Genomic DNA, 12,770 nt, shown 5'->3' with positions numbered 1-12,770 from the left:
TGCTGAAGCCAATTTGAATAGGTTTCTCTGTCACTCCACAGAAAGAGGCCTATTCCTTCAGCAACTAATTAAAAGTCTTTTAACACGTTGGGAAAGCCAGACAAACATATCTGAAGGCTGACCATGGACCTTCAGTGTGCGGTCTCAGCACCTGGCCAGCCCTCTCCTTCTGTACTCCTGTCCCTAGCGTCTCTGATGACTCATCTTCTAGCCTCCATTCCCACTGCTCCTTCCCTGGACTATCCTCTGCTCTCCCTGCTCTACCTCCGGAAATCCTACTCTTCCTTCAGAACTCAAGTCAAATGGGTCCTTTTTTCTTAGCGCTTTCCTGACAACCCCACCCTAAGCCCTACCCGAGGCAGAAGAAGATACCTCTCCCTCCATCCCCAGGCCCCTCTGACCCCCCGATGAACACTCAGCCCTTCTGCTGAGGATCCTAATTACCCAGCCACATTCCTGTCTCGCCTGCTTCTTGACCGTGATCCAAATTCAGACGCAGATTAGAAGGGATGATATTTGAGGCTTAAGTTTCAAAAAACAATCAGTTCTTAGGAGAAGTCAAATAACATGGTGAAAGATGAGGATTTGGGTCAGGGATTCGAAAGAAAAGAACAGTTATTCCGGGGAAAAGAGAGGGTCTATGTGGAGTGCAGTGAGGAAGGAGGAAACACTGGACATATTTAGACCAAACGAAATGATTCAGAGGAAACCTGAGAAGAAATGTCTAGAGAGGCATGAGGTTGATCTGACTGGAAAGGAATACAAAAAATGTGTGATGGGAATGACCCAAAACAACAACGACAAAATGCCCAAAATAGGTGCACTGTTCACGTGAGAAAAGAATGCAGAGAGCAGCAAGACGCTGAGCAACCTCCAGAAAACAAGAGAGAAGGTGACAAAGGATGAGGTCATCTCAAACCAGATAAACTGGGAGGCTTTCTATGGATTGAAAGCGGTTTTTCAAAAGCTAGGGCTCATGTTGGCTTGCCCCTGATGGAAACTCAGGGCACCGAGGCCTTCTGGAATTTTCTGTTCAACAGACAGACACAGGGAGGGTCCCAAGAGGCCAGGCAGTGGCTAGATGTACCAAAAGAGTTACCATGGGTCAAAGGTCAAAACAAGCAAGGTCTCAGTTTATGAGCCACCCCAGGCAAGCACTGTCTCGCTTTTTACTTCTAAGGACCATGGGACCTTGTCCACAGTTCCCATGCCACCTACCCCGGGACCAATTCTTTCTTCATGTGATAAAATACCTAAGCCGGACAGTAGCCAATCACAGCGGCCTTTAACCTTTGTTGGGGACATACCTGGTTGAGGTTCTGAGCCCTCTTCCCAGAAAAATGAACACAGCCTCAGTCACAACAAAGTTTCCTTCCCGTTTAAGCAGCTTATACCCGCCCTGGGGCCCATCTCTTGAACAATAGTTCCTAAACTCATTCACTTAATCAAAAAAACATTTATTGAGTGCCAGCTCCCTGGTACCTGCCAGGTACTGCTGCCAGGTACTGCTCCGGGCACCAAGGGTACAGGGATCCTCGCCTTATGGAGTGGACCTTCCAGTTTGTATCTGAGCCCTCAAATGATCAGAATGTCTGGCGAAGCGGCCCGGGAATTCAGTGATTCTGACATGGGCCCAGAATTAGGACCTGTCGTCCCGAAGAGCCCCAGCTCAAACACCCCTTCTGTAAGGAGAGAGGGGAGGAGTGTATTGAAAGCATGTGCTCTAACTGGGAAGCTCATAGCCTGCTGAGGGAGTGTAGAGGGTACCTGCACTTTGGAAAAATGTTTGGCAGAATCTCGTAAAGCGGGACGTATGTGGGACCCAGAAATTCTACTCCTAGATATATACCCAAGAAATATGTGCACACGTGCAGACCAAAAGGCATACACAACGGCCCCCAATTATCCCTGGTGTTCACACCTCTGTGTCCCCTCCCCTTGAGAGTAGGCAGGACTGTACCTTATTTCTAATCAGTAGATGCTGCAAAGGTGATGGGCATGTCATTTCTGTGATTATGTTACAGAAGATTGTAACTTCCATCTTGCCTGGAGACTCTCTCTAAGGACTCTCACTGGCTTTGATGAAGCAAGCCACCTTATGGAGAGGCCCACATGGCAAGAAACAGTGCAGGATCTCTGGCTAACAGCCAGCAAGGAGGTGAGGCCCTCAGACTAACTAACAACCCTCAGGAAACTGTATCCTGCCAACCACCACATGAACTGGAAAGAGGGTCCTTCCCCAGCTGAGCCTCAGATGAGACCCCAGCCCTGGCCACCTCCCTCATTGCAGCCTGGGAGAGACCATGAGCAGAGAACCCAGCTAAGCAGTGCCCGGATTCCTGACCCACACAAACTGTGACATAAGTGTGTGTTTTTTGGATCCGTTAAGTTTGCCATAATTTGTTCTGCAGGAATAGATAACAGAGTGTAAAGCAATGCAGCAGTGAGAATGAATGAACCACAGCTACATCAGACAACATGGTCGAACCTCACATAGTTGAGTGAAAGAAACCAGGCAGCGAATGGAATCTGTAAGATTCCATTTCCATGAAGTTCAAAAACAAGCAGAACTAATCTATGATTGGAAGTCAGACAAGCGGGAGGGGCTAACCAGAAGTGAGCACAGGGAGTCTTCTCGGAGGGGTGGGGGCGGGTGGTAATGTTCTGCTTCTTGTTCTGGGTTCTGGTTAGGGTGGGTGCATACACTTTGTGAAAATTCTTCAAGCGTACACTTATCAGTTGTGCTCTTTTCAAGATGTAGATTATGTTTTGAAAACAAAAGTTTACAAAAATGACAATATGCTGGAGTCCAACAGCTAGGGTTCGAATCTTGGACCTATCACTTACAAGATTTGTAACTGGGCAAGTTACTTGACTTTTTTGAGCCCGCCTCTGTAAAATGGGTTGGGCTAAGAATTAAATAAAACAGTGCATGGCATAGTGGCTGGTACCTAACAAGCCTCAATAAATATTAGCTAGTTTGGTTCACCTCATTCATAATGGTTCATTGTTAATCTCAAAAAAAGAAGTAGTGGAGGTTGATTTGCCTGGATGCCTGCAAGTCGAATTTATGGAGTTGTCCTGCAGGTGCCACCCCACAGAGACCAGCTGGATTCTCTGAATCCCTCTAGCAGCGATCAGGGGAGCTCAGCCTGCCTCTGACACCCACACCCAGAAAGGTCCCTGGGCAACAAGCAAGATGATATGCGAGTGTTCTGAGGTCAAGTTTGCTCTGGGTTGGGACTGAGACGATGCAAATCAAAGTTCTCCCCAGGATGGCCGTGATCGGGTTGAGATGGTGCTGTCCTCCCACATCATCAAGAAAACAACAAAAACAAGCAAAGAGACAGACAGCAACGCGGACATTCACAGAAGGAGTGTGTGGTATCGGGCACAGTTTACTACTTCACACATATTAACCCATTTGGTCTTTACAGTCAATGCTGTTATTACCTCCATTTTACAGGTGAGAGAAGTGAGGTACAGACAGAATAAAACAAACAAACAAACGAAACCAGGCCGATCAGAGGTGGGATCAGCACCCTTCATCTGCAGCTTTCAAACAGAACATACAGACTGACCTCCCTGGCAAAGCTTTTTTTCTGTGTTGTTGTTTTTTTTTTTGAGAGAGTAGTTTTTTGTTTTTGTTTTAATTTTTTTAAATTAATTAATTTATTTATTTTTGGCTGTGTTGGGTCTTCGTTTCTGTGCGAGGGCTTTCTCCAGTTGTGGCAAGCGGGGGTCACTCTTCATCACGGTGCAGAGGCCTCTCACTATCGCGGCCTCTCTTGTTGCAGAGCACAAGCTCCAGACGTGCAGGCTCAGTAGTTGTGGCTCACGGGCCTAGATGCTCCGCGGCATGTGGGATCCTCCCGGACAAGGGCTCGAACCCACGTCCCCTGCATTGGCAGGCAGATTCTCAACCACTGCGCCACCAGGGAAGCCCCCGGCAAAGCTCTGATTTGCAAGAGATGAATGTCCCAACCAGCCTTGTCTCTATCTGAGAAAACACCTGGGTGATTTCTCATTTTCTGACAGGGGAAGTGGGTGAGCACGGCTGCAGAAGGCCTCAGTGACCAGCTGTGATTTTGTGGTTTGAATTTATTTTTGTGAACCTGTGTGTGTGTGTGTGTATAAAAACCTGCATTTCCTTAGCCCATAGCGTCAGGTTATGAATGGACTGTGGAGCCTCCAATGGCCCTTTGCTCTCCCATCTGACACCTACTCAACAGCTTAGCTACTTCCTGATCTTCGAGAGCTCTCTCTCTCTTTTACACTCCCTTTCTCCTGTTCCAGCTCTTTCCCTGGCTCTCTCTTACCCCTTAAAGGCTGGGCAAGCTCCCTACCTCTTCCAGGCAGGAGGCCAGCATTCATTTCTTGTTGGAATGCAGGGGACAACAAGCAGATCTCGGGAGGGGGCACAGTGGATGGGCTCTCCCAGTCAAGGACAGCCCAGGGAAGGTAACTGTGGCCCAATGAGATTTTATGGGGCAGAGGTCCTGCAGGAAAGAAGCCCAGTGGGTGGCAGGAGAGGTCCCTGGCAAGCTCCAGCTACGCCCTCTTGGCCTCAGCTCCCTCCCCCTCTTGCTGCAGGCACTGCCCAAACTTCAGGACAGCCAGAAGCCCAGATTGTTCAGGGCTGAGGGAAAGCAGGTGGTGAGCATGGGTGTCTCGTGGCTGTGACACCTGTCACCTGTGGTCCCCGGGGAAAATACCTTCCCATCACAGTCATCTAGATTCAAATCCTTTTCTGGCTGTGTCACCTTGGTCACATACCTCCATGTCTCTTGAGCCTTATTTTCCTGTTCAAGTGGGAGTGATGTGATAGAAATAATACCCATCACGACATTTTTGAGCATTTCTCTGCAGAGCTCCCTGTTCCAGGTGTTTCATACACACCTACTGCCCCAGGTTATGGTGAGGATTAAATGAGATGATCCACAGGAAGGACTGGGACAGTGCCCTGCGGGTGGAAAGCCCGGAGTTAACATCACTCGCTCCAGTATTAGGAGGACAGCTGGGAATGACAAAGCTGGGACATGGACCCAGGCCTTTCAGACACCAGCATCCTGATGTTGATTGAGATACAGTACAGCCTTGGTAGCCACCCAGAGCTCAATAAGATTGATTGATTACAGGCATCACCAAGGAGCCCATATAAGCTAGAAACCTCTTTTTTTTTTTTGGCCATGCCGTGTGGCTTGCGGGATCTTAATTTCCCCACCAGGGATTGAACCCGGGCCATGGCAGTGAAAGCACCAAGTCCGAACCAGTGGACCGCCAGGGAATTCCCCAGGTGCAGTATTTTGATCACCCTATCATTGCAAAGTACAACTCTCACTCAGCCCAGGACATGCTATGATAAAGCCATGAGTTATTGGGGTATTTTAGTTTCTGTTTTTGAAATTTAAGTGGATGACATGGAACTGGGTTTTTAGACTTTCACACACCCTTTGAGATGACTGTGGCATCCTGTGGGGAGCGGCAGGATCCAATCAAGATTTGGCAATTTCTGCTCCAGTGAGCCTGAATGTCAGCTTTGTTCTGCGTTTAGTATTTCCTCATCGAGAGATGGACTAATGGCAACATATGCTCTCCCAAGCCTATCAGGGGGCCATGAGCGGCTCCGGCTCCAGGCTGGCCTGAATGGGCTCCATAGGGTCTGGCTGGCAGTGAGCAGGGTTGCTGTTCTGTGCTCATGTTGATGAGACTGAAGACAAGCATGGAGATGGGGGTGGGGCTGGGGAGGGCCAAGGCTACAGAAGCCTAGGTCCTGGGGTAAGGACAGTTCAGCTCAGCAGCTCAAGAGTAGGAGGCAAGGCTGTGGGCGGGTGGCAAGGGCTGCCCCTGTTCATTCACTCATTCGTTCATTCAGGCACTGTTCTAGGTACTGGTGATACAGCAGTGAACAAAAGAGAAAAAAATCCCTGCCCTCATGGAGCTTAAGTTGGGGGCAGGGGGGAGTTGGGAGTGGGGAGACTGACAACAAATAAGAGAAGAAAACTAAATAAATAGCATGTTAGAGGAGTGGTAAGATGAAGGGAAGAGCAATAGAGTGAGGTGTTTGTTTTGTTATTCATGTTTTTGGGGGTGTGTTTTTTGTTTTGTTTTGTTTTTTTGGGTGGCATCATGGGGCTTGCAGGATCGACCAGGGATCGAACCGGGCAGTGAAAGCACCGAGTCCTAAACACTGGATCGCCAGGGAATTCCAAGACCCTTTTAAATAGGGTGATACTTGAGTAAAAATCTAAAGGAGCTGAAGGAGATCCCTGGGGGAAGTGCCTGGTAGGGAGAAGAAACAGTAACTGCAAAGGCCCTGAGGCAGAAATGTGCCTGGAGAGTTGAGCCTGACCCTCTCTGTTCCTCTGAAGTTACCACTCAGGGCCCCGGCCTCTGTGGTCACTCCTCATACATTCCTAAGGTCTTTCTGGTCGAATGGCAGAACTTTCCAGGCTGACTGAGGGCCTGGAAGAGATTTCTAGGGAAAAGTTCTGGGAGGGCTCTGCCATTCAACTGCAGGGTTGAATAAGTCCTGAGGTTTTGCCAAGCTTTTAACAAATGCACAAGGAATTTGCAAGAATGCAACAAATTCATTCCTGGACCATGCTCCAGAGCTGCTTAATCAGAATCTCTGAGGTCTGTGCCAGGGAATGTGCATTTCTAAGAGCCTCTAGGCATGTGGGAGCATCTTTACCATATATTCCATCCCATATCGATTTCCATGATTTTTCTCTCTTATATCTTCTTCTAATTGACTAGAGTGGAGTCTGCCATCTTTCATCTTTCTCAGATGAATATTTTGAGTTTGTCTTGGGGCACCTTGTCAGTCATTTCCTGGCAGGGAAATGAGGCATTCTGTAGGTAGTCAGCAGGTCTGTTCTGCTCCCAGACAGAAGGGGCTGATCTGAAAAGAGGTGACATGGGGTGAGGGGAGATAGTTGGCATTTGCATGTCTTCTCCACACGCTCCATCCCCCCAGCCCCGTGCCCATGGGGGGTGCGGGGGGATTTCTTAAGGATCTGATCCAGGTCAACACTGGGGCCACCGTCTGACCTTGTAGGGACTCAGGTGATGTTTGTAGAAGTAAAGAACACATGAATGAATAAACGCGAGTTTTGACAGGGAAGGACAGGAACAGTAAGGCTGTGGGCTTGTAAATACCCCTTCCCTAGCACGTGGGAGAATCTTCCATTCTTTCAGAAGTGTTCCCTCCACCGCACCCATCTCCCATCTCCACCCCCATCCCCAGAAGTGATGGTCCCCCAGCTTACTCTGTTTTCTCCTCCACAACAGAGAGAACTAGAGATTCGGGTGGGACGGGGGGGACCAACCTCCAGGCTTCTCGTGGTTCAGCTCCATTACCCTCCCACGCCTGACCACCCCCTCCTCAACGCACCGAGCCTAGAGCTAAGGTCAGTAGGAAGGATTCTCCAGTCTGCTCCTTCCCCGCTGTAAGACTTGGAGCTACTTCTGTGAACACTGAGCCTGTTTCCCCATCCTGGAAACGGGGCTGGGGACCTCTACGGGGCAGGTCGGGGAGGGCTCGCAGCGCTGCAGCGGGCTGTAATTGGCCGGGTGCTGCCAGCGCACCTGCCCCTCATCCTCGGGCGCCGCGCACGCCACGCCCCTCCCCAGCTCGGCCGTCAGAATGGCGTTGCCGTGGCGACGTTCGTACACAGGCCGGGCGGGCGCACGGGCTGCAGGCTGTCGCCTGGAGACTCCGCGGGAGGGCGGCAGGGCGGAGGTCAGGGCTTCTTGGCAGAGGACGAGGCGTGGGCTTCTTCCTCAGGCCAGGTGAGAGCGGCGCGCGAGGAGGCGGCGGGAGGAAACCTGGGCCGGAGGAGGCCAGCCCTGCGAGGTCAAGGGTGTTGGGATAGGCAGGGGACCCGGCGCCAGCCGAGTCCGAACTCTCTGATCCAGGCTCGGGTCGCCAGGAGCACCCCAGAAAAGGTGCCCCAACACCAGCCGTTCCTTCCTAAGTGCAGCCCCTACCTCGCCCCCCAAGGGAGGCGGCACGGGAGCTTTAAGCCTCTCCTGGGCACCAGCTCTTGGATGTCCTGTGGGTATAGCTGGGATTAAGAGAGGAACCCCTGTTTCCCCTGATTTATGGACAACACCCACCCAATGGTCAGAGACACACACACACACACACACCCGCCCCTTACCTGAACTCCCCTTCTTTAAGGAACTTTGAGGCCACTGTAAACCTCAAAAGAAAGTTTGCTCCTATAGCCCAATTCTGAGCCATCCAAAGTGGTCGGGGGAACGCAGATGACTGAAGCCCTTTTGCTCTTTCCTGTGGCTGGTGCTCCATGGCCCTGAGTAAGAACGAATTCACAGAGCTCCACACATTCAAATTACTTTGACAGTGTTTTCACGCAAGGAAGTGATGCACAGGGCAAAATGAAGGTGGAGAAATATTGTCCAATCCAAAAGCTAAAGAGATAGAATTTAGGTTTTCCAAGGAGTCATGTAAGCTAGATACTGACAGGAAAAATGAAAGGTAGTTACTATCAAAGCTTCCTAGCCAGCTGGCTGTACTGACTTGCTTTGAGGTGCCCTTTGTATTTTCATTCACTCAGCAAGTGTTTCCCAAGCACCTACTATGTGTCAGGTTCTGCCCCCCCGCCGCCCCCTACCCTGGAGAAGGGGTAATGCACAGAACTGGCAGGAACTGCAAAGGGTCTGACATTTGACCCTGTTTGAAAGTTAGTAAGTTAGCCTGCCCAGCTTATAGTTCCTGGCAGAAGACAAGAGACTCCTGGGCCAGAAACAAAGAACTTGATGACTCACAGCACAACCGACATAACAGGCAGCAGAGCTGCATATGCACATTGGTTCCTGTTGCCCTGAAAGTCCCTCGGGGTGGTGCAGAGCAGCCAGTGTGGATGCTGTGCGCACAGTGGGTCTGTGTCCCAGGTAAGGAACTCCAAACTCAGGAAACTGCAATCTTTGAAAGGGGCTGCTAGCAAACCTGCCCAACTTTTGCCCCAGAAGGAGCCGTTATCTTTATTAGAAACATTACCTCTATCCTCCCAGGCTGTTTGCCATACAAGCAGCCTCGGAAAGTGAGTGCAGGACAAAATCTTTCAATGCCTTTGCTCTGAAGATGGGTACAAACACAAAATACCCATGAAGAATCGCTTCTGAACAAAATGAACACAGTCCTGGTTTTCCAGGAACATATATGTTAGTGAAAGAGAAACCAACAGCAAGCATAACTAAAGAAAGGAACAAGAACATGTCAGAGAATGATAAGTACAAGGAAGGAAACACAGCAGGGGAAAACTAGCAGGGGAATAACATGACTGAGGGTGCCTTTAGCCAGAGTGGTCAGGTGGTTGCCCCGAAGGGGGACGTCTGAGCAGAGAGAAGACCCCAGCCTTGGGGACGTCTGGGGTGAGAGCTAAACAACAAATATGTGCATAATCCAAGTTTAAGTTTTCGATTAGTGGCGTTTCCTGTGGTTTTCCTGCAGAAGAGACATTTCTTGGAAGTTTCCATTTTAGCTTAATTAGACTTGAATGTGTTGCGTGCTAACATGGTCCTCTGCAATTGAAGATTAATAACTGAAGGCAGCAGAGCATGGTTCTTTGGGAAGAGGAAATGTCTTTTCCCCTGTATACATGACAGCGAACTTAATCAAATGTATTTCTCATTATATGAAAGCATCAATATTTGTGGGACATCCACAGGCCTCAAAGTTTACAAATATAAACTATCCAGCTTATTTTTATTTCTCTTACCCCCAGGTAGGGTCTTGTCTTCCTTTCAGAGGATAGAATGCTGGTTTCAAGGACTTTCTTTTATTACATGTGCCAAGTGTCAGCAGACAGTGCAATTCCCCCACCCCTACTCTGCCCCACCAGCAGCAATGGAGGTTTGTACACTGGTTACATGCAAAGGCCCAGAGTTGTCACACACTTACTACTGTGTGACCTTAACTTCTCTGAGTCTCAGTTTCCTCATTTGTAAAGCGGGACAATACTGACACCTGCCTCGCAGGGTGGTTCTGAGGATGAAAAGAGGCCATGTGTGTAAAAGGATAGCCCAGTGCCTGGCACTTAGTAGGGATTCAGTGATGGAATGATGATGGAGATGTTGATGGAAAGCAGAGTCAGACAGGAGACCCTCTACGGTCAGACCTAGAGATTTTTGTTTTTATCCACAGTTTAACAACTTCACACTTCAGTGACCTTTCAGTTGAAAAGAGACTTTGGGGACTTTCCTGGTGGCTCAGCAGTTAAGAATCCACCTGCCAATGCAGGGGACACGGGTTCGAGCCCTGGTCCAGGAAGATCCCACGTGCCTCGGAGCAACTAAGCCAGTGCACCACAACTGAGCCTGCACTCTAGAGCCAGCGAGCCACAACTAGGGCCCTAGTGCCGCAACTACTGAGCCCACGTGCTGCAACTACTGAAGCCTGCACACCTACAGCCCATGCTCCCCAACAGGAGAAGCCACCGCAGTGAGAAGCCTGCGCACCGTGAGGAAGAGTAGCCTCCGCTCGCCGCAACTAGAGAAAGCCCGCATGCAGCAACGAAGACCCAACAGAGCCAAAAAAAAAAAAAAAGGAAATAAAGAAAAGAGGCTATCTGTGACATGGCACTGAGATGGATCAGAAGTCCAATATCATGTGAATTATCATCAACATCTTGGAACCAGCTGAAGTCACTGAAATTTTTATGTTTTAAAACACATGTATATATGGGCTTCCCTGGTGGCACAGTGGTTGAGAGTCTGCCTGCCGATGCAGGGGACACGGGTTCGTGCCCCGGTCTTGGAGTATCCCACATGCTGCGGAGCGGCTGGGCCCGTGAGCCATGGCCTCTGAGCCTGTGCGTCCGGAGCCTGTGCTCCGCAACGGGAGAGGCCACAACAGTGAGAGGCCCGCGTAACGCAAAAAAAAAAAAAAAAAATTAAAATAAATAAATAAACAAATAAATAAATAAATAATAAAAAACATGTATAGGGCTTCCCTGGTGGCGCAGTGGTTGAGAATCTGCCTGCTAATACAGGGCACATGGGTTCGAGCCCTGGTCTGGGAAGATCCCACGTGCCGCGGAGCAACTAGGCCCGCGAGCCACAACTACTGAGCTTGCGCATGTGGAGCCTGTGCTCCACAACAAGAGAGGCCGCGATAGTGAGAGGCCCGCGCACCGCGATGAAGAGTGGCCCCCGCTTGCCACAACTAGAGAAAGCCCTCGCGCAGAAACGAAGACCCAACACAGCCAAAAATTAATAAATAAATTTTAAAACCATGTATAGGATTTACTTTGAAATGCATTAAAATATAAAATGTATAGATGGGTAGATATGTGATAAAGCAAATAGAACAAAATGTTGATTGTAGAATCTGGGTGGTGGTTCTATAGAAGTTCACCATCCACTTCTTTCAACTTTTCTGTGTGTTTGACATTTTCCTAATAAAATGCCAGCAAAAGATACGTACAGAGTCTTGACCGTACAGCCAAGCTATAATCTTGATATTTTGTCTTTGGAAATCATTTTTTTCAACCTAAATATATGAAGGAATGCGGTGACTTAAAAAGAAAGTATCTTCTAATGCCCATTTCCTTGATGACTGACTCTTCCACACTTTAAGAAGCTCTGTAGAAGTTGGGGTTTCTTGAGTCAAAGTTCAGAAGCCCAAGATTAATAACAGTCACAATCACAGTAGGACAAATGGGTGTTTAGTGTAGCAATCACCATTCTAGATGCTTCACATTTAATCCTCACAAAACTCTTTGGGATACAGAGTATTATTAGCCCCATTTTACAGATGAGGAAACAGAAGCATAGAGAGAGAATAAGTAAATCACCCAGAGTCACAGAGCTAGTAAGTGGTGGGTTAGTAACACTGAGTACTTGATTCTGTCAGATAACTAACCCCAAACTAAGCTTAATGGGAGGTGGAGAGCGGTTATCAGTGGAATTCGGATTTGTTTGTTTTTTTTTTTTTTTTTTGCTATTGCTTGTTTGTGCTCTGAATTACATAAAGGATTTCCTCTTGTGATCAGAAGCAAGCTCATCTATGCCGGCTATCACTGTTAAAAGGACAGTCTTAAAAATGTGCGGAATTATCATTGTGATCATTGTTAAATCCAGCTATCCACTCCTACCTCTGCTGACTTCTCCTGTGGACATTATGGTGTATTCCATTCATTCTAAATATGACATTGAATAATTAGAGGACTGTATTTTTCTAACAAAATTGTTTTCTGAAAACCTTTTATAGGGAAAGCAGAGAATATGAAAGCCTATCTAAAGAGTGCAGAAGGCTATTTTGTCCTGAATAAAAGCACTACGATTGGAAGGCATGAAAATTCAGACCTTGTTTTAGAGGTAAGACCTCTTCCTAGCCAGTCCCCGACCCTCCCTACCCCTCACACCACCAAAAGTCTTTACTGTTCTGTGGACTCCAGTCTCTTGTAAAGCACAGCCTCTGGCTAACAGTCCCAGCCTTCCTCGGTGTGCCACCAATAACCAATCCCGGCATGTGCTGGGTCTCCCTGGCACATGTGGTAAGAATGAGCACAGTGCAAAGTGCGATGGGCCCTGTGTCCTTTGCTGACTGTGTGTGCAGTGTCCCACCCTGATGGCGCGGTTTGGAAGGTGGGCGTAGAGCTGATGCTTGACCTTCACCTGCTCCGCGTCTGGCAGCCACGGCCACCTGAAGTGCCCAGCTTGAGCAATGGCCTCTCGCCCTTTCCAGAGCTTCTGGAGACTACGGGCCCCTCAGAGCCCTCCCCCGCCCCCGTACCTCCAAG

At 48.9% G+C, this 12,770-nt stretch overlaps 1 protein-coding gene across 1 annotated transcript in view; it reads left to right on the top strand.

The window, feature by feature from the left end:
* Window positions 1-12,252: 12,252 nt before the first annotated feature.
* The window catches only part of LOC309808830 (forkhead-associated domain-containing protein 1-like), a gene marked incomplete at both ends in the record, with an annotated part of 1,104,685 nt that continues 1,104,167 nt past the window's right edge, over window positions 12,253-12,770 (top strand). The window contains one exon of the mRNA XM_082629403.1: window positions 12,253-12,345. Within this exon, the coding sequence (XP_082485529.1) occupies window positions 12,253-12,345 (93 nt within the window). The remainder of the gene's footprint in view (window positions 12,346-12,770) is intronic.

The sequence above is a fragment of the Mesoplodon mirus genome, assembly GCF_964341445.2.
Source record: "Mesoplodon mirus genome assembly, chromosome: 7".
In the NCBI taxonomy this organism is placed as follows: domain Eukaryota; kingdom Metazoa; phylum Chordata; class Mammalia; order Artiodactyla; family Ziphiidae; genus Mesoplodon; species Mesoplodon mirus.
This window is presented reverse-complemented; position numbering and strand designations above follow the sequence as displayed.